General features: G+C 48.6%; 6 protein-coding genes across 6 annotated transcripts; 5 read left to right on the forward strand and 1 right to left on the reverse strand.

Moving 5' to 3' along the window:
* Positions 1–1,705, forward strand: F5891DRAFT_316086 (mitochondrial K+-H+ exchange-related-domain-containing protein). The gene is made up of 6 exons (XM_041371324.1): positions 1–363; positions 427–597; positions 647–827; positions 920–979; positions 1,059–1,530; positions 1,580–1,705. The coding sequence occupies exons 1-5, from the start codon at positions 97–99 to the stop codon at positions 1,454–1,456; spliced, it is 1,077 nt and encodes a 358-aa protein (XP_041226048.1). The 5' UTR covers positions 1–96; the 3' UTR covers positions 1,457–1,530; positions 1,580–1,705.
* A 1,813-nt stretch (positions 1,706–3,518) lies between these two features.
* On the forward strand, positions 3,519–5,359 carry F5891DRAFT_1034270 (NAD(P)-binding protein). The gene is made up of 7 exons (XM_041361750.1): positions 3,519–3,688; positions 3,754–3,988; positions 4,047–4,087; positions 4,145–4,305; positions 4,354–4,520; positions 4,572–5,071; positions 5,121–5,359. The coding sequence occupies exons 1-7, from the start codon at positions 3,650–3,652 to the stop codon at positions 5,169–5,171; spliced, it is 1,194 nt and encodes a 397-aa protein (XP_041226049.1). The 5' UTR covers positions 3,519–3,649; the 3' UTR covers positions 5,172–5,359.
* Positions 5,360–6,779: 1,420 nt separating this feature from the next.
* On the forward strand, positions 6,780–11,613 carry F5891DRAFT_1278351 (uncharacterized protein). Its single transcript, XM_041370315.1, has 12 exons — positions 6,780–6,847; positions 6,896–7,279; positions 7,360–7,428; positions 7,480–7,599; positions 7,653–7,883; positions 7,930–7,980; positions 8,039–8,234; positions 8,291–8,425; positions 8,476–10,058; positions 10,116–10,946; positions 11,015–11,478; positions 11,535–11,613. Exons 2-12 carry the CDS (start codon positions 7,208–7,210, stop codon positions 11,542–11,544), a joined length of 3,762 nt encoding a protein of 1,253 aa, XP_041226050.1. The 5' UTR covers positions 6,780–6,847; positions 6,896–7,207; the 3' UTR covers positions 11,545–11,613.
* Positions 11,614–13,069: 1,456 nt separating this feature from the next.
* Positions 13,070–13,623, forward strand: F5891DRAFT_316223 (uncharacterized protein). Its single transcript, XM_041371326.1, has 3 exons — positions 13,070–13,132; positions 13,192–13,449; positions 13,503–13,623. Exons 1-2 carry the CDS (start codon positions 13,100–13,102, stop codon positions 13,441–13,443), a joined length of 285 nt encoding a protein of 94 aa, XP_041226051.1. The 5' UTR covers positions 13,070–13,099; the 3' UTR covers positions 13,444–13,449; positions 13,503–13,623.
* A 1,888-nt stretch (positions 13,624–15,511) lies between these two features.
* Positions 15,512–16,909, reverse strand: F5891DRAFT_316246 (WD40-repeat-containing domain protein; the record flags this gene model as incomplete). The annotated part of the gene is made up of 4 exons (XM_041371327.1): positions 15,512–16,074; positions 16,131–16,355; positions 16,407–16,505; positions 16,556–16,909. Coding segments are annotated over 4 exons (963 nt in total), but the record flags the coding sequence as incomplete, so codon positions are not given.
* A 786-nt stretch (positions 16,910–17,695) lies between these two features.
* Positions 17,696–19,123, forward strand: F5891DRAFT_316326 (WD40-repeat-containing domain protein). The gene is made up of 4 exons (XM_041371328.1): positions 17,696–17,932; positions 17,983–18,090; positions 18,144–18,184; positions 18,238–19,123. The coding sequence occupies exons 1-4, from the start codon at positions 17,790–17,792 to the stop codon at positions 18,642–18,644; spliced, it is 699 nt and encodes a 232-aa protein (XP_041226053.1). The 5' UTR covers positions 17,696–17,789; the 3' UTR covers positions 18,645–19,123.
* Positions 19,124–19,332: the final 209 nt, after the last annotated feature.

The raw sequence follows: 19,332 nt of genomic DNA on the forward strand, positions 1-19,332 counted from the left end.
GTCACGTGGTCCACTCAGGCTACCAACCTTCGGAGGTACTAGTTGCTGCTGTCCCAGACCTCACTACTACTTCTGAGTATTCTTGCTTTCAGGATCATGTCTGCTCTTCCTAAAGCGATGCGTACAATGCGCATAATTGCTTTGCCTCTTTCTCGCCCAAATATTCCACCTGATCATGGCCTGAAGCCACACGCAATTTTTAACCCCAACCGCATGCTTATTTTCTACCACTTTGACCTCTCTCAAGGCAACAGTTCTAAAATCCAAGATCAGTCTAGTATAAAGCGAGCGGTGAAATGGGCGTCCATAAAAGCTGCCGACCTTTGGGCTGGTTTTGGAAAGGCACCCGAAGGCAGTTGGAAGGCAGGTCTTTCTCCCTGAAATATTGCGTCCGGTCGTCATTTTTTTAATGTCTCGGTTATCTAGTTGCAAACTTATGAGTTTGGCGAACGCATCATCGATCGCATAGACTTCGAGGAGCTAGCCCTGAAAGGCGTTGACCCTTCTTTAGGGCCATCGATTACTCATGCAGATGCAACACAAAAAGCAAATGAGGTAAACTTTTCGGAGAAGCAACGTCCGACGGAGGCCTTGCGAGTAAGATGAATGACGCTTTATCCGAGCGTGTATTGACCTTGCCTGACAGATACCCCTCATTTATCCACCATCCATTTACGCTTCGCTACCACCCACGGGTGTGAATGAAGTATCGCATCCCTCGATTGTACACCTCCGCACGCTTCTAACCAGTCGGGAGCCCCGGCATCGCAGAGGATTTTGGATGTGGATGGCAATTGCACCACTTACGGCCCCCTTCATGATTGTCCGTGAGTCTTCCGGTCGCGACGCGTTATTGAGTAACGTGTTTTCGACATTTACTCACACCTCCGACCTTCTTTTGATTTATATGTGGTTATAGCCATCATACCCAACTTGCCATTCTTCTTCTGTGTATGGAGATCTTGGTCACATTACAGAGGTCAGTGCAGTCTTTTTTTGAGACGGGATGACCTTTCTTTTTGTTTCCTCTTATGGACAACTCTGACCACCCTATACAGCATATAGAACTTCGCAATACCTATCGTCCCTTTTAGATCAAGGGTTGATCACGCCAGAGCCAAGCGCGGCACTTGATCAACTCTACACTTCTTACGTCCCATCCTTATCGAACATTGAAAGTTTGCGCTCGCCGACGGCTCCCCCTCTCCGATCCGCGGCTTCATTGCCAGCAAACACTCCAAACATGAATAACGGCCACCCGTCTCATGATCCGACAGCTTCTTCATCACAGCCTGATGCATCTAATGTACACAAGACCTCCCAACGGCTATTACTTACTCGCAAAGCCATTCCGCAGATCTTGCAGCTTTTTGGTCTTCCACAATCGTCGGCAGCAGACATGTATCGCGCAGTAGAACAAGTGCGCGGACGTCTCGGAGGAACATCCGGCCGGTGATAGTTGATAATGAGCTACGTATTTGCTTCTGCTTAATATTGGGGTGACAAGTTTGATGGGCATTAAATCCCACGGTGAGCAATACGACGCGTACGGTTGGTTGTATTAATAAAGCTGTTTTAGCTTTACCACTCCTTTCACTAGTAGAAGTATTAGATCGTGAGTACGGATTTGCAAGGGGTACGGCACGGAACGTCTTTGAATAGACGTTCTCGATGGTTTTTCATTCTGATCTGACCACGTTAGAAAAGGCACTCTGTATTTGTAAGCCTGTTTGTTGTCCTCGAGGCGGCGTGTTTGACACGCTAGTGCTAAATGAGATATTTTCAAAATTAGCACTGATCTTGTATACTTAACTTATCCCATCAACTTCAGAACAACTCAATATCAATAACCCGGACAATTCGGCAATGGCAGGCGTCATTAAACGTCATCACATGCGAGCAGGATGACTCTTCGGCATCGGGGATTCATCTCAAATGCGGTTCCTGCTATTGGCTACTGTCATGGAGTGTTGGCCCGTGGAGATACTGACTGCATTCCACTGTTAGCTTCGGTGCAAGCTCCCTCAATAGGGATCGAGCTTGATGCACAAACCACCATGAACTGGTCCAAGCTCGGACGAACCTTGCACCAACCCGGCCCCAAACCACACGGCCTCCTGTTTGTCGGTGCTTGACATCATCTCTCAGATCACATCTACGTCGGCTCGCGGCTTAATTGTGATATCGGTATGTGATCTTTCGCTACGGCCTTCAGAGAGTAATACTGACCACAATTCAAAGACACTCCCACTCAAGACCTGTACGGGGGTTGCGTTCAAAAAGCCTCGTGTCTATTGATATCTTTCGGTATCAAGGAACGGCCTGCCGATCACCACTACTGCCAATGAACGTTGAACTTTGGCCTTGTAGCAAGATACGTACAAGCACTGTAGAATCTGAAGGTCATGACGCTCAAGGTGCCACCGCTGATCAGAACAACAGACGCACTAACCAATATTGACATGCTTACCATACCACCGGGCTTAATAACAGGGTTCTCCACACTAGTGCATCGCAATCTATGCTGCACTTGTCGAATGAACCCATTCAGGCCATCCTATTCAATAGAATCCCGCAGACGGTTCGCAATTACTGCTTAAGGCCTGAGGCTTTGGCAGTTAAGTTATTAGGTTTCACGAATAGGCGTAAGTGCTAGTGATGGAGTCTCGGTTACCTCGTCATCCGACCAATGCTGCATAGATCTGACCGCAAATCAAACGGCGACGTCATCAATGTGTCTCCGTAACGTGCGGTATACGGGCCTAACCAAATATCAATTGGCAAATTGCAGATCGACGACACTGACGATGAGTTGTTCGTTAGTAGTTTGTGGCGTTTCCCAGCTATTGCCCCTAGCTTGATGTCTCTTGCTCCGTTGGAGGGCTTTCACCTGTTCTCTCCTTGGCGCACTGTGCCAGTGAATTTATGTAAACAATGTCAATGATGTCATCACTATCAAATCGTTGAGTCATGTACAAGTTACATAACATAACTGTACTTTTAGTGTAGTATTCAAAAGAGGGACATTACTTCTTGAAGGTGCTATATAAGACAGATGTACTGCGTACTAGAATAAATACAAGCCAACCGACACTGGGGACTCGGAGCATCAAAGGACACGTCACTAGCCATGGCGAGCTAAGAGAGACAAGGTTCGTGGAGTGGTGAAGTAGGACTAAATCTGCGTCACGACGTACGTACTGCACCCGAAACCACGCATTGCCCTCGTTCTTCGGGTACTTATGCTGTCAACTCGGAGCATCACAGAACACGTCACTAGGGCATCACAGGACACCAATGTTCCACTAGTTGCCCCAAAGTGCACAACAGTCTTGACCTTGCCTCGGCAAGTCCTAGCTAGCGTTCTGACATTAATAGTTCGGTTACAAACAGCCATCAATAGCCCCTATATAACAGGCAATGATTAATTATTCTACTAGGTAAATTTGGTTGTACCGCCGACCTTCTCACAAGTCCGCTTTCGCTCTGAAGTGTTAATCGTCAATTATCATTGAAGCTTGAAGACTGGTACTAATCAGATGTGAATTTTGATTCTGAGAAACACTGTCACAGCCTTGACCAGATTGGCCGGAAACAGTAGGTGACCGGACTCTCTCACCGTGACCTTACATTGCAACACTTGCCTATCATGTTCTTCATCTTTGGTGTGTTCAAGCGCGTTTATGCGGTAAGTCGGTTTCCAGTACAGATCATACTAGGACTAGCCGTACTATCTCACTGTTTTTATCGCAGGCTTTCATTAGTCCACCTCACCCACCCAACGTGGAAGATAAAGATGCTTCTCCTCCCCTCAAAATTGGTCTTCTAGGGGCGGCCGCAATTTCTCCTCATGCTCTTGTTCTGCCTGCGAAAAGCCATCCGGAGGTAGAGCTTTATGCTGTTGCAGCGCGAGACATCAGTCGTGCCGAGAATTTCGCGAAGAAGCATGGTTTCAAGAAGTGGTATGGAGGGAAAGATGGATACCAAGGTAAGCTAGACAACATGTTGATAGAGTGGCACCCTTTGTGTTTACTGCTGCATGACAGACCTTCTTGATGACCCCGCAGTAGACATGGTCTACAACCCCGTGCGTGCCAATTGAATGCCGTTGCGTGCGAAGTTTCTGTGACTAAGGGCCCGTTAGCTGCCTAATGGTTTACATTACGAATGGACAATGAAGGCTCTTGCTGCCGGAAAACATGTGCTCTTGGAGAAGCCCAGTGGTAATACCGCCGAAGAAACGAGGCGCATGTTTTCTCTCGCGGACCAGAAGGGGCTCGTTCTTCTTGAGGCATTCCACTATAGGTAAGTGTCTTTCTGATCGTAACAAAGCACTGTCTTGACGTATATCAGGTTTCACCCTGCTATTCAACGTGTCAGGGCCATCATTGACAATGGCGAACTGGGTGCTATCAAGGAGGTAAATGCAGCTCTTACGCTCCCGAAGGGTATGGCTGGCAACGATGATGATATCCGGATGAAATACGATCTTGGTGGCGGTGCGATGATGGATTGCGGATGTCAGCTTCCCCTTTCTCCTACGATGGGCCCTTCTAACATGATATTACAAGGTTATCCTTTAAGCTGTGTTCGTTATCTTGCATCAAGCAACCCTACTGCGGTGATGTCCGCAACCGCGGTACGGTACCCAAGAGATCCACGTATTGATACAGGCACCACTGCCAATCTCACTTTTGCTTCCTCGAAGCCTGACGAGGAGCCAGTGAGGTCCACTATCAGATGCGACTTCGCCGTCCCTCCCCGATGGGGCTTTATCCCTCACTGGCCAGAAATTTCCGTCCACGCAGTTTGTGAACGTGGCTCCATCGATGTGTTCAACTTCGTGATGCCAGTGATTTACCATTCTATCACTGTGAGACCTGACGGTGACGTTCCGAGGACCGAGAGAGCATACACGTTCGAGGGTGGTAAAGGAGAGGAGTGGTGGTCCACCTACAGGTACCAGCTGGAAGCTTTTGTAGACAAGGTTAAGGGCCGAACACCACAAACCTGGGTGAGCCCTGAGGACTCCATTGCAAATATGGAATGGATAGAGAAAATCTATGAAGAGGTGAGTGAGTGTCACATCTCGGCGATGGTTTGTCTAATTGGACATGCAGAGTGGACTTGGGTCTCGACCCCAATCTACATATGTCCTCCCAACTGCTTGATGTTAGATTGGCCATTGTCATGCATGTTTCAAAGCCCTCAGTGCAGTTGAGAAATATCAACGTCAACTGCACAAGTATTTTGTTACACTGTACCACACGGACCACGATCTGTTACCGCATGTACTTAGTTGCAATGTGTGATAGCATAACAACTCAGTCAATCTCAGCATATAATTGCGACATTCAAGCTAAGAGCACAGGAGAAACCTGAATTCAACAGCTATAATGGTTTACAAATATCGTACACAATTCATCTACACATCGACCGCGAAGACAGTGATAGATTTTGGAAGGAATACATCGGAGCCGATTGTCCCCAATGCAGTTGGTAGGCCAATGTTGGATCATTGCTGTTTCGGGAGGCACAAAGTTGGCTTGCGTGTGATCAATCTCCAGCCAAGCGCTGTCGATCTAACCATACAGTAAACAGATAATGATAGCAATCACGAAGGCGTGATGCTGGGAGGATCCGGATGGGACAAACAGCAAGTGACGGCAAGTGAAACGAGTACCCCGAAGACCATTGTACCGGACAAAGCATGATCAATGTACTTATCTCCGCTGAATCTCCACTGCACTGGTGAACTCTTGGGACCATGTGCTTTTCAATGATGATAATCAAGCTTCCGGTATAATCGTGTGTCAACCGTGGTGATCACACGGGTCTAAATCGAGCCCCACTCGGGTAAAACCAATCATAAGGAGTGTTGTCCTTGGATTCCAGAAGATATGGTAACGGGGTCAGCGTTCAAACAACACTGCAACCAGTACCAACGGCCGTCGATAATTACGGACGGATCCTGGGAGGAGAACAGCTGTCAAGGTATGTACTACGCACCGTACCTCCAATGCACAACAATACTAAGCCCACTTGCTGCCGCATAATTGTAATTGATGTGTTTAGCCAGGTGTATTGCGCACCAGCATCTGGCGTAAAATTTCTTCGCGCGCCGAAACCAATCAACTGTGAATAAAACGACACTCCCATTGCTGTAAGAGGGCACAGTCACCATTCCGATTACAAAACTTTCAAGCTCACCTCCACAAGAAAATCAGAGTTGGTACACTAGCAATCGACTCTCGAGTTGCTAATTACCAGAGGTCATTGATGAGTTGCATTGGCACCTTGCTGGAGCTTCCATCATCGAAACTACGGAGTCAGTGCAGAACACCCGGAGCCATAAGGTCGTGCGGATATGCAAAGCCTGGTCAGAGGGTACTCAGTGCTGTTCACTGGTGTTCAAGATATGATTACCCAACGCTGCCGATCACTTGCAAATATAAGAGTTCTGGCCGGTCTAGGTACAAGTCTGCGCGACCTAAGCAAGGATAAAGTTAGTCCCGACTGGCGGTTGTGCATCGTGACTGTGAATTTGATCTCTGGCGTTTTCGAACTGTCATACTCAGCTATTACCTGAAGTCTGCACAAACTTGTACACGCTGCACAGACCAGCCATCGAATTGTTTGTTTAGGGTATGCTGGATTAGACTGCTGGGACAGATGGGTCGGACTCGGACGCTTGGATGTGAGCGCTAAAAACTGACTTGAATGCTTACTAAGCAAGTCATGTTCAATTTCTGTGTAACAGTTAACTTGAACTACTATGACTGCCGTCGTTGGTGGTGTCACCGGTCATGACGGTACCTATGACAAAAGACTCTAATAATTGATGTCAGTGAGTAGTACTACTTACCTGCTCTGAAAATTCTGAATGTGGAACAAGAATCTTGATCGCCTGTATATGTACTTGACGGTGTAGCACGCTCGTGAATCAATCATGCACTATCATTGTTCATATGCATTTCGATCAGCATCCATCGTTTCTGTGATAAGGTTTGGCTAGATATATGGCATTGCCCCTTCAAAACCTTATGCTTCCTTATTCCTTCGGCGATGAACCTAATTATGATGAGCGCTTCAAGAATTAGTGTTGTTCATGCTTTGGTCAAGGGTATTTGGCTCATGTCAGAGGTCTCTCCTTTCTCCCACCTACTTCTTGCACCCTCACTTCGTTCGCAGTAATTAACCATTCGTGATGTGTGACTCGGGAGACCATAGGCCAGATCCTTCTCCAGAAACCTGCGAAGTAATTGTTCGCGAAAGCTCGGTATGTAGTCTCAAAGGCTTACGCACTATGGATTGGCGCTCATGAAATTCATCGCTACTTTTGTCACTTTCTTCGTCCAGAACCAACCCCGTAGTCAAGTTAAGCAGGCTGTGCGGAAATTTGCGAAAGGCGTCACCAAGAAACTTTCTGTAAGTAGACTACTGGATTTCCTGATTCTGAATAAGGCTGAAATCGTGCAGAAACGCTTCAAGTGTTCCCGTAAGCGTACTCCTGCGATCCAAAATGTCGAACTTCAAGATGCTTCGTCGAATCAGAATATCAGGGTCAACCAAGGCACATCCGGAGAACCTGCTTCGAAGGTACTCGAATCACAATCTATGGTTTTTGTCTCTAAATTTTGTTGGTCGCGCAGCTCGACATCCCCTCTGGCGTAGAGGAAGGCATTGGTTCCAAATCAGTTGACGCTGAACTTCAGGGTGCCCACGAGACTTCAGAACACATGCAAACACTCGGGGGACCTGCGCAATCTGTGACATCCGCCGCCAACAATGCCCAAGCAGGTCTCACTGCTGCAGATGATTTCCAGACTAATTACCTCCAACCCCTGAAAATTTTTGACACTGTCATTGAAAAGATCGCAAATGTATGGGCTGCCCTCCTTAGTTGGTAGCAAACTAATCAGGTTATAGGTACATCCATATGCAAAGATGGCGTTGGGCATACTTTCTGCTGCAGCTAAAGTACGTTCTATGTTTCCCGGAGATCTGTCTCCCGCTCAGAAGTTATGGTTCTTTGCAGATTGTTCTTGCTCAAGCGGAACGCGATGAATCGGTGCATCGTCTTCTCCAGAAATTAGATGAAGTTTTTGGCTTCGTTACCCAAGATGATAATCTTTCCAAGGTTGAATCGATGCATGATGTCATCGGAAAGATCGCTCAGCAGACTCTCGAGTGTGCCCGTTTCATCAGGGATTACTCGAAGACAAAGAGCTTCTGTGAGTCGTCGAACTGTTGCATTCGCACATGAATCTGATGCTCACTATGATAATAGGGAAGAGAGTTGGTAAAAACATCGTTGCAGAAACGGATGATATCATCGCACGGTACAACAACGCCCTGGATGAACTTATGCAACAATTTCGGGATCGAGCTCATCGGGACGTAGCTATATTTGTCCAGTTTGCGGGTGAGGATTCATGTATGTTTCCCACTTTAGATCCACTCATACCCTTAAAGGTGAAACACTCGATCTTGGCGGCATGACTTATGCTGCGGGTGCGGGACTAGATACTGCGAAACAATGTCTGCCAGGTACTCGCATGGAGATTCTCTCCCAAATCACCGAGTGGATCAACAGCAGCGGAGATTCTGTTCCGCGTGTAATGTGGCTATCCGGCCCTGCAGGCAAGGGCAAATCAGCCATCGCGCACACGATTGCCAACTGGTTCGAGGAAACGGGAGGCCTTGGTTCATGTTTTTGTTTCGATCGGCATAGAGAAGCAGACCGTCGTCATGAAAAGATTTTCTCTACCATCGCGCGCGATCTTGCTGATCGTGATCCGGGAATGAAACGAGCGTTAGCGGACGTAGTCAAGAATGCAAACTCACTCAAGAATACGACGGACATCATCCAGCAGTGGCGCAAGCTTCTCATAGAACCGCTAAAGAAGCTCTCTGCGTCAAGTGTGGGGCCCGTTTTGATAGTGATCGAAGCACTAGATGAGAGTGGTGGAGTGGAGACACGGCGTAACCTCCTCCGCATACTTGCCGGTAGACTTCAAGACAAAGGGCTTCCCCAAATCAATGAACTCCCTTCCAACTTTCGTATTCTCGTCACCTCTCGCCCCCTTCATGACATCGAAAAGGAGTTTGAAGGTGTTAATCATATTCTACCCTTGTCCATGGACAAGATTCCAGCAGAAGTAGCGGAGTCCGACATCCATGCTTTTGTATCTGACAAGCTAAAAGGTCTGCCGCATTTTGGGCGCCAAGAGTTTGCAGACCTCGCTGCGAAAGCTGATGGACTTTTCGAGTGGGCACGTCTTGCATGCGAATACATTACGGAAGAGCTTCCCGGCTTATCCCCAACGGACTGTTTCAATGCTGTCGTGAATCGCAATCCTGGGGAGCGGAAAAACTTGTTGTATGATATGTATCGACTCATCTTAACAGAAATCATGCCAAAGGATAAGTACACAACGGCTCATTACGAGCAAGCAGTAGCGAAGTTTCGTTCTGTGATGGGACAAATACTTGCCACAGCCGAACCCCTCCCTTTAGCTTCACTGAATGCTATGCGGCAGCATTTCCCGGAGGACCACGACCTTTACGAAGTAGACGTAGTGGTAAAGCGCATGGGATCCCTCCTCAGCGGCACTACCGACTCACATACCCCCGTCCGACCCCTTCATGCGACCTTTCAAGAATTCCTCACGGACAAATCATCCAGCGGAGACTTCTTCGTCCAGAGAACGAAGGCGCAACAACGCAACCTTGCATTCGCGTCACTGCGAGTGATGATGGCCCGAAAAGATGGCCTTCGCTTCAACATCTGTGATTTGAAATCGTCGTACCTCCCTAATTCCCAGGATACAGAACTGCCTCAACGAGTCAAAACATCCATTCTCCCACTTCTCTCCTATTCCTGTCGATATTGGGCCACACATGTTCAAATAACAGACTTTGACGATAAACTAGCAAAGGAAATAAAATTACTCTCCGACAATGAGCGACTGATGTTCTGGATTGAATCACTCGGACTTCTCAATGCAATCAGCGGTGCCGTTACTGTGCTTGCACTCGTTGCCAAGTGGCTGAAGGTAAGCACATAATACCTACGAGGTAGTGTTGGATGAACAGCTCATAAACAAATACAGGGTCATCCTGGATACGAAGAACTGCGGTCCAGCATGATGGATGTACAAAGATTCATTCAAGTGTTTGGCGGCATGATTTTGCACAGCACGCCACATCTGTATGTATCAGCGCTCCCATTCTCGCCCGTCAATTCCATCATGGCTACCAAATTTACGAGAAGATTTCCAAACAACCTTCGTCTGGTATCTGGCCGTGATTTGAACTGGACGGTTGTTCAGGCCGTAATCAATGGGCACACTGCACCGGTTTTTTCAGTCTCGTTCTCGCCGGATGGTACTCGCATCACGTCTGGTTCGCGCGATAACACTGTGCAGCTGTGGGATGCAAGGACGGGACAGCCATTAGGTGAGCCCTTGGAGGGGCACACTGGAGAAGTTTGGTCAGTCTCGTCCTCGCCGGATGGTACTCGCATCGTGTCTGGCTCGTACGATAACACTGTGCGGCTGTGGGATGCAGGGACGGGACAGACATTAGGTGGGCCCTTGGAGGGGCACACTGGAGCAGTTTTGTCAGTCTCGTTCTCGCCAGATGGTACTCGCATCGCGTCTGGTTCGTACGATGGCACTGTGCGGCTGTGGGATGCAGGGACGGGACGGCCATTAGGTGAGCCTTCGGAGGGGCACACTGGAGCAGTTTCGTCAGTCTCGTTCTCGCCGGATGGTACTCGCATCGCGTCTGGCTCGTACGATAACACTGTGCGGCTGTGGGATGCAGGGACGGGACGGCCATTGGGTGAGCCCTTGGAGGGGCACACTGGAGCGGTTTCGTCGGTCTCGTTCTCGCCGGATGGTACTCGCATCGCGTCTGGTTCGCACGATAACAGTGCGGCTGTGGGATGCAGGGACGGGACAGCCATTGGGTGAGCCCTTGGAGGGGCACACTGAAGGAGTTTTGTCAGTCTCGTTCTCGCCGGATGGTACTCGCGTCTGGTTCGTACGATGACACTGTGCGGCTGTGGGATGCAGCGACGGGACAGCCATCTCCTGGGTCAAGAGAGCCAGATTCCTCTTCATCTCCGCTGCATCAAAGCATCGCACCTCCCGCCCAAGAAAGCCGTATCATGCCAACCAACACTTGTAACAATCGCATCATTTCCTTTTCGTCCAGCCAGGAACACGCTCTGCCCAACCCCGCTGACTTGCTCGAACCTACCTCTCATCTTGATTCTAATTCAACTCCTTTCTTGCTGCAGGGTGATGGATGGGTGATGGGACCCAAGCATCGGCTCCTTTTCTGGATACCTCCCGCTTCCCAACATGCATTTTATACTCCTTTGACTTCAATGGTGATACCCAGAGGACATCCTGAGCTTGATTTGAGCCGCATGGCACATGGGACGCATTGGTCGAGTTGCCGAGATGTGTGAGTTCTTAGTCCTTACCATCCGTCTTCTCAGTTGCTAACATCATTCCTACTAGCTCCACCTGACGATAATTCTATTGTTGTAATACTGAGTGTACCATTTGATTTTTTGTCAATTTTATACCTAGCACCGAGCCTAAGTCCAACTGAACGATGTGCTGGAAAGCAGATTGGCCGAAACTCCAGATGTCGTCCTTAATTCGTACCGAAAACTAATTTTATCAGGCATGTTTCGCCCTCAGAAATTCATGCAGATGTTGAGAGGCGATGTTCCTGTTCTGAGATGTCATCACATGGCAGCCGCAATCTTTCGATCGAAGTGTCTGTCATCAAGTGGCTGCGACCTCGCAGGTACAGAGACACAAGGACGCGCTGATGGACGTTTGAAATCTGACGGGACCATTTGCAGTGAAGGGACTTGGGCGCGCTGCACGCTGCACGCTGGCATCATGGCATACAGAAGATGCCTCTCCCATGGCTTCTTTGCACAGTCTGTCAGGCTGGCAAGACAATTCGCATTAGTGGGTTCCCGTTGGCTTGAACTTCGTTCTGATTATTCCTACGGGCCAGCTTTCACAGGCGAGTCTGCAAGGAGGTCAGAAACCAATCAACTCCCTAGAAAATGCGACAGAGTTTCCGTCATTCACGCCAGTACCTGTGCCTACATCTTTGACGAAGTCGAGACTGCACGGTTCATGTCAGAGAGTTCAGCTCGGAGGTCACAAGTTTGCAAGATTCATGTTCATTTATGTATGTCTGTGGTGGACGGACGTGTGAAACTTTTCCAGTCTCCTATGGAGAGCATACAAATTCACCATTATCATTCTTGGTATGAGAAGACGGCAGGTACTTCTCATTGGTCACGGTGCTACTTGTTACTGGAGGATAGGACTCGATATTCGAAATTGGCACCTTCCCGGATTATTCAAGAATGTAGGGTGAATTGTACCAAAAGCTGCTATCGGGTGTCATATCAGGATTGAGGACCTGAGCGTGTCGAGTCATCATTTGATCCAAACACCAGATCTTTGAAGAAAAATCGATGAATGTTGTGGAATCTACGGAGAGGGAGAAGAGGATCAGCAGTAGGAATAGGAGCACACAGGAAGCTGAACAATACGTCCAATGAAGTTCCTTGTAATTATTGGACGATATACGATTGTTGGTCACGGCGAAGGGTATCGAGACGAAGGCAGGCGCCGGTAACATTCATTGTCGTCTTTTTTCGAGCAGGTAAAGCAAATAGCACCAATGGTGCGTGTCGTATGCAGGCCCAGGCCTGGCGGTGAGTGAGTTGGTCAAAAATGTGAGAGATGATTTGATATGGGTGCCCATAGTCAAATTCAAAAACCAAACACATCATGTCCAATGCATAATTAATGTGACAGACCCATTGGATAAGAGACAAATTTTCTGTTCAAAAAATCTTGATCGCTCGCAGAATTGTGCTACCTGCGTCCACTGGTGGAATATGTGGAAAGTGAAATGTGCAACCAAGAAAGACCGAGAAACGAACGAGAGGTGCCCAGTGCTTGGTGCTAGCGCTTAGATCTAAGATCTAGTTGCCGAAAATTGTGTGAGCACTGCCACCGAGCGCTGTCTCCTTCCACAGACCATCAAGATGGGGCGGAACGCAAAGCTGCACAAACGCATCGTGAGTCGTCGACGATCAATTTTCATTCCCGTCTTCTAGTAATAATGAAGTCTTCTTAGAAAAAGAAGACAACTGCATCATCTGCGTCACACCCTTCATCCGGCGCTGCTAATACACCGAATGCACCTGTAGTATCATCGCACGTACAAGCCGCAAGGAGACGCGCAGATCTCAAGTCAAAGTCAAAGTCAAAACCGTCATCAAGCAAGGTTACGGGAGAACGTGTTCTCGGAGGTGCGGACTATGTGACATTACTTATGGGCGGACGCAAGAAAGCTGCAAAGGAGGCTTTAAAGTTACCAAAAAGCTGATCAACAGTGTGTTTGCAACTATTTCATCCCGCAGTACACAGTTTTTAACCATTTTATAGACCTACACGAGGCTTTTGAGTCTACTATTGATTAAGCCTCGTGGAAATACCCAGTCATACATGTTAGGATCTCCGAACTATATCGTTTGCATGGCAGCTCTCTGTGCTCTCATGGGGTACCTCGGGAGATGAGCAGGTCCCATTGGGTCGCTGTAACATTTGTGGCCCATCGTGGGCGTCTCACCCAAGTGGATCTAGATGTCGTGGTGATAACCACCATTCCGTCCATCTGTATATATGAACTTCGATGCATCACACGCCCTGCTACTCTTCTTGCGGCCTTCTTGCTGAGTGTCTTGTACAACATCTTGATGGTCGCTGGCGAGTTTTTTATTGTCAAACCGTCTACCACACATCTTTTCGTGTTGGCATGCCTCCCGGAGGTAATGCGGACATCCGGTGTGTAATATACTGCCTTCGCTTTCTCGTTTCTAGACCGGGAGTTCAGCTGTTTTTCTTTCTTGCGCTGATACTTCATTTAGTCTCCATAGAGCGGAGGGAGCACATGCTTTTTTTTCAGCCACAAATTAATTCCTGCCTACCACTACTTGTCGTCACGGCAATCTTCTCCCAGAACGAACCACATGGATCCGAAATCATTCATTCATCCTGCCCTCGCATTGCGAGCATGTCTGGTTGATTCGGAGCAACGCTGGCTTCTATTGATTGACCGTCACCATCCTAATCACTGTCGAGGACAACAACCACAGGTACTATGGCTGATCTGTGGAAGGCGCATGTTCTAGTGCTATGGCATCCACTATGGTCTGATAGGTATTTGTGTAGCTCCTTTCTCCTAGACAGAGAAACGAGGAATAGAGAAAATGATAAGGGAGAGGAACGTGTTCGTGAGAGATCACCTGATGAAGGTGTCGAGATACGTTTCGGACTTGTAGAAACCCGAGATAACCACCAGGTTGTACACACGAAAAATCTCTATCTTGGCGGAGAGTAACAGCCTAAATGTATGGTGATGACCGCAACGCTGAATATTTGGGGTATTGAGCGCCGGAAGAAATAAGTGTCTGCCCTCGAGATGCATCTAAAGATATACAAACTTACTACGGGATGGCGCTTAACAGATCATTGATAGCGAAGTCGCGTAGAACGCAGACAGTCTGTTTCATGATTATGACGCTGTTCTCTGATCTGGTTGAGATGCTTGAGGTCGTGGTAGCAGAAACTCCCTTCTGATCTAAAGGAAAAGAACACGAGCGATCGAACTGTCCTTCGCTCACAATAGTTAGCATTGCGAAGTCCGATGCACTACAAGAGCCCCATGATGAGGAAACAAATTATCTGAGTAAGTGGAAACATGAAAGAAACTCTACGAGTCATGTGGGGGAGATGCACAGTAAAGAACAAGCACAAGACGAGCTCACAATATGACGGGTGTGACTGCTCGGATGCTCCACCACGAGGTGTGGTGGACGGCGAGGTGGCGCTAGGCTGAGATTGCAACGACAAGGCTTGCTTGTAAGCCAGCTTTGCCATTGTTGCTGCGTTCTCTGGCCGTAGTGCAACTGGAACAAAATTATTAAACCACGACGACGGTGAAGGAGCACACACCTGTCAGTATTGTACCGTAGCAAGCCCGACAATACGAGGACTGCGAGTACAGATGGACTGTCTTCAGGATTTCGGTTGCTCTATCCATCGGTATTAGAGTGGGAGCGGCGGAAGGTATTGTGAATATCTATGGATGAGCGAACTCAAGCTTGGGACCAGTCTAAACTCCTCCCCTCAAACCAGTTCCGATATATCATCATATATAACGGGAAATTGCTATGAGATCAGTATAGTATGTTGAAACTGACTCGGCAGCATGGGTGAATTGCAGGAAATGCGGTTGGGGTGTGCATGTGCAATTCGGGGAGGAAACAATTCAGTCCGAGGCGGAATACTGCGAATACTTACCACGGGGTACCCAAGGATTAGATGCGGACAGGATGACTGGTGCACGAGATGTGCAGCACCAGGATTTGCATGTATCTAGCAACTGCCTGGGATTGAAATGGAGGCTTCACGGTATAGCATTGAAAGCAACCTGAAATTGAGGAGGTCGTGAAGATCAAATACATACACCCTCGGCGTGAACAATGAGATAACACAAATGACAGATGAACCAGAAGATGACAAGATGAGATAACTGTCCATATGTTGCAGTGTCAATGCACGGCAGAAAAAAGAACGAACGAGTCCATAATGGAAGGGGTCATAGCTACACGCTTGCTACGTCTGGCGCGGCGGTATGAGTACTATCAAGAGCAACAGGTGTCACGGCCTCCTAGGGGGCAGTAGGCTGAGTCTGTGATGGTGGCGCCTGGGGCTGGGCTTGGCCTTGCTGCTGCTGCGTTGGTTGTGCATTTTCATTAGCGTGCTGAGGTGATGCGCAACAAAAAAGAAGCGCGAGACGAGCCAATAATCGGACGGGTAGTGAATGCTTATATCTTGCACTTGGTGTAGTAGGATTAGTGCTTGGAGCAGGCTGTGACGTGGACGACCTCAGGGCTTGTGGTTGGGTTTCCTGCTGCTTTTTTTCTGGTGGCGGTGGCGGAGCAGTGAATATAACCTGGACAGAAATTATTAAATCATGATGATAGGAAATGCATGCGAAGAGATACATACCTCTCTGTCCTTTACTGCAGCCACTTCGACGACACGAGGACCACGAGACAATATGAACCGCCTTGGGCGTTGCTGGAGCTCAGTTAATCTATTGGTGTTGGAGTGAGAGCGACGGAAAGGCGACGAAAGGTGACCGAAGAGTACACTCGCACTCCCAAAAGAGGGTGCGACAGGGCGAGGACGGCGGGAAGATGAACGGTGATAGTTACCGTACGTTCCAGAGGACTGAGATCAAGAGGTCAGAACATGAACCGATTAAAAACGCTGATGACACACATTAGCGCCATGTGTCACGTCATTGAAAAAGTCTGGTGAAAGTTCATCATCCACGGCCTGTGTAGCACGTACATCCATTAATGGCTCTTGAGCTGCCACCTGCAAGGGGGATATAAGCGCAATTTTCACCGAATAACCATAAGCTTTACATCAGATAAAGGTGGGAGGAGGTCTTCAAGGCCAGCTTCTTTGAGGATGACTTGAATATCCCATGTGTACGCGTTTGTGTTTTCGCAACCAGTAACTAGCAGCTTTCCATCAGTTGAAAGGGCTGCACAGTCTACTTCATCTTCGTGCTGGAGGGGTAGACCGACAGGGAGGTTGGTGTCAAGATTCCACAGGCGTGCTGTCTTATCATCGGATGCACTTGCAAGGAAACGACCATTGACGGACAAGGAGATGGAGTAGACCCAGTATTGGTGACCGTCAGGGACTGCGGCCACCTGCCAGGTGGCTGTGTCGAATATCCTAATCGAGCCATGTGAACCGGAGATAAGTCTCTTCCCGTCCAATGTCCATGCCAAGCTCAAAACTTGATAATCGTGTTTGAGCGTGTGAAGCAGGTCGCCTGTCTTGGCATCCCAGATTTTGACCGCATCCTCGTCAAGTCCGCCCGTTGCAATTTTCGTTGCATGGGGCGAGTATATCACCGCGTTCACCCACTGGTGCCCGGTTTTGATCATTAGGACAGTTTCGCCGCTCTCGACATCCCAGACTCTTGCCGTCCCGTCCCAGGACCCGCTCAGCACTCGTTTACCATCTCCACTCCAGCACAATGCATACACAAGATCGGCGTGTCCTAACCATTCGGCAATAACCTTCTTCGTCTCGACGTCCCATAACCTTACTTTCTTGTCATAGCATCCACTGGCAATTGTCTTGCCATCTGGAGACAATGCCATGGACCGCACTTTCGCCTTATCCTCTTCATCTCGCCAGTCCTCTCCTACCTGTGTGCCTCTCTCTAGGTCCCATAGTCGGAGTGAACGGTCCCCGGAACATGTGATGACCTGTCGTTTCGCATGCAGATGTACAACACCATTAACCCAATCGGTATGACTTTGCAATGTCTGACGTGGCGTGATCGCAGGCACCTCACTGGTGGAGGAAGACATAGTTGATTAGCGCTCGGTATGTTGATGGGAGGCGGGATCTTGGAATCAGGTCAGGTTATCTGGCAACAGCAGTAATTGCTGGTGAGTTTAGGAACCTGTCTTTTTCACCTTAATTCGGAGCACATAAGCCAATGCTAATAAAACAGCTCACTTACTACAGAATCCACTCACCCAGAACTCTAATTTTGGGACTGTCTATGGAGGAGGTGCTGCGTCGTTATTTGTGAAATTACAATATGCAAGAGATCTTTCGAAGTTGGTAGTAAGCATGCCGTCAGTTGAAGAGCCGAGAATATTACTCACGAAAAGTACTGTCTTGACGAATCCAGCGCTCAGTCGCCACCGATCAGAGGGCATTTGGTTGGGAGTTGAGGAAGTTGGGCACCTGTTCGTTCAAGCATCTTTTAAGTTGTGCCCCATGTGTCATCCTTGTGTTCGCTTCACAGCTTATTGCTGTGTAGATCTCGTCTGCAACCGGTGCTAAGTTCATCTTCCTATACGTCAGGGCTACATCGACGGTCGTGGCACACATTCGACAACTTGAAGGTGCTACACTCCCTCCCCGCTCTGCACGTCTTGTCTGGTCTATTTTTTTTCAACTCGATGACATCAACTCTTCCAGCACGTTTGTAGGACATGGAACAGCACCTATATCATATCCAGGTGAACTTATTTGTTTACTGAAAAGGTCCCTGTTCACATTGATCAGTTGATAGGACGTATCATGGGTCTTATCACCCCTCTCAAACACAAATCCCCATCAGACATCTACATTCTACTCAAATTCGCGGATACTCGCATCGCGTCAAGTTCTAGGGATAAGACTGTGCGGCTGTGGAATGTAGGGACGGGAAAACTATTGGGTGAGCCCTTGGAAGGGCACACTGGAGCGGTTTTCTTAGTCTCAATTTCACCGGATGGTACTCGCATCGCGTCTGGTTCGGAGGATAAAACTGTGCGGCTGTGGGATGTAGGGACGGGACAGCTATTAGGTGAGCCCTTGGAGGGGCACACTGGAGCAGTCATATCAGTCGCGTTCTCACCAGATGGTACTCGCATCGCGTCTAGTTCATCCGATAACACTGCGACTGTGGGATGCGGTGATAGGGCAGCCATTGGGTGAGCCCTTGGAGAGGCACACTGGAGCAGTGATATCAGTTTCATTCTCACCGGATAGTACTCGCATCGCGTCTGGTTCAGAGGATAAGACTGTGCGGCTGTGGGATACAGCGACGAGACAGCCATTGGGTGAGCCCTTGGAGGGGCACACCGGAGCAGTTGTGTCAGTCTCGTTCTCACCGGATGGTACTCGCATCACGTCTGGTTCGGAGGAGAAGACTGTGCGGCTGTGGAATGCAGTGAATGTGAAGCCATGCTCCGAGCCCATAGAACCAGAATCCTCCGCATTTTCGCTGCATCGAAGCGCCACACGTACCACCCAAGAAAGCCGTATCATGCAAACCAACACTTGGAACAATCGCTTCATCTCCTCATCCAGCCTGGAACACGCCTTGCCCAACCCCTCTGACCTGCTTGAACCTGCCTCTCACCATGATTCTAATTCAACCCCTTTCTTGCTGCAGGGTGATGGATGGGACCCCAGAGGATATCCGCAGCTTGATTTGAGCCGCATGGCGTATGGAACGCGCTGGTCGAGCTGCCGAGATGCGTGAGTTCCTAGTGTTCAACATCTGTCCTCGCAGTTGCTAACAGCACTCCTGCTAGTTCCACGTAGCGAAGATTTTACTGTTGCGATATCGAGTGTACCATTTGATTCTTTGATTCCTTGTCAGTTTATACCTAGCACTGAG

This window comes from Suillus fuscotomentosus (assembly GCF_016647785.1).
Source record: "Suillus fuscotomentosus strain FC203 chromosome Unknown F5891scaffold_27, whole genome shotgun sequence".
Taxonomy (NCBI): domain Eukaryota; kingdom Fungi; phylum Basidiomycota; class Agaricomycetes; order Boletales; family Suillaceae; genus Suillus; species Suillus fuscotomentosus.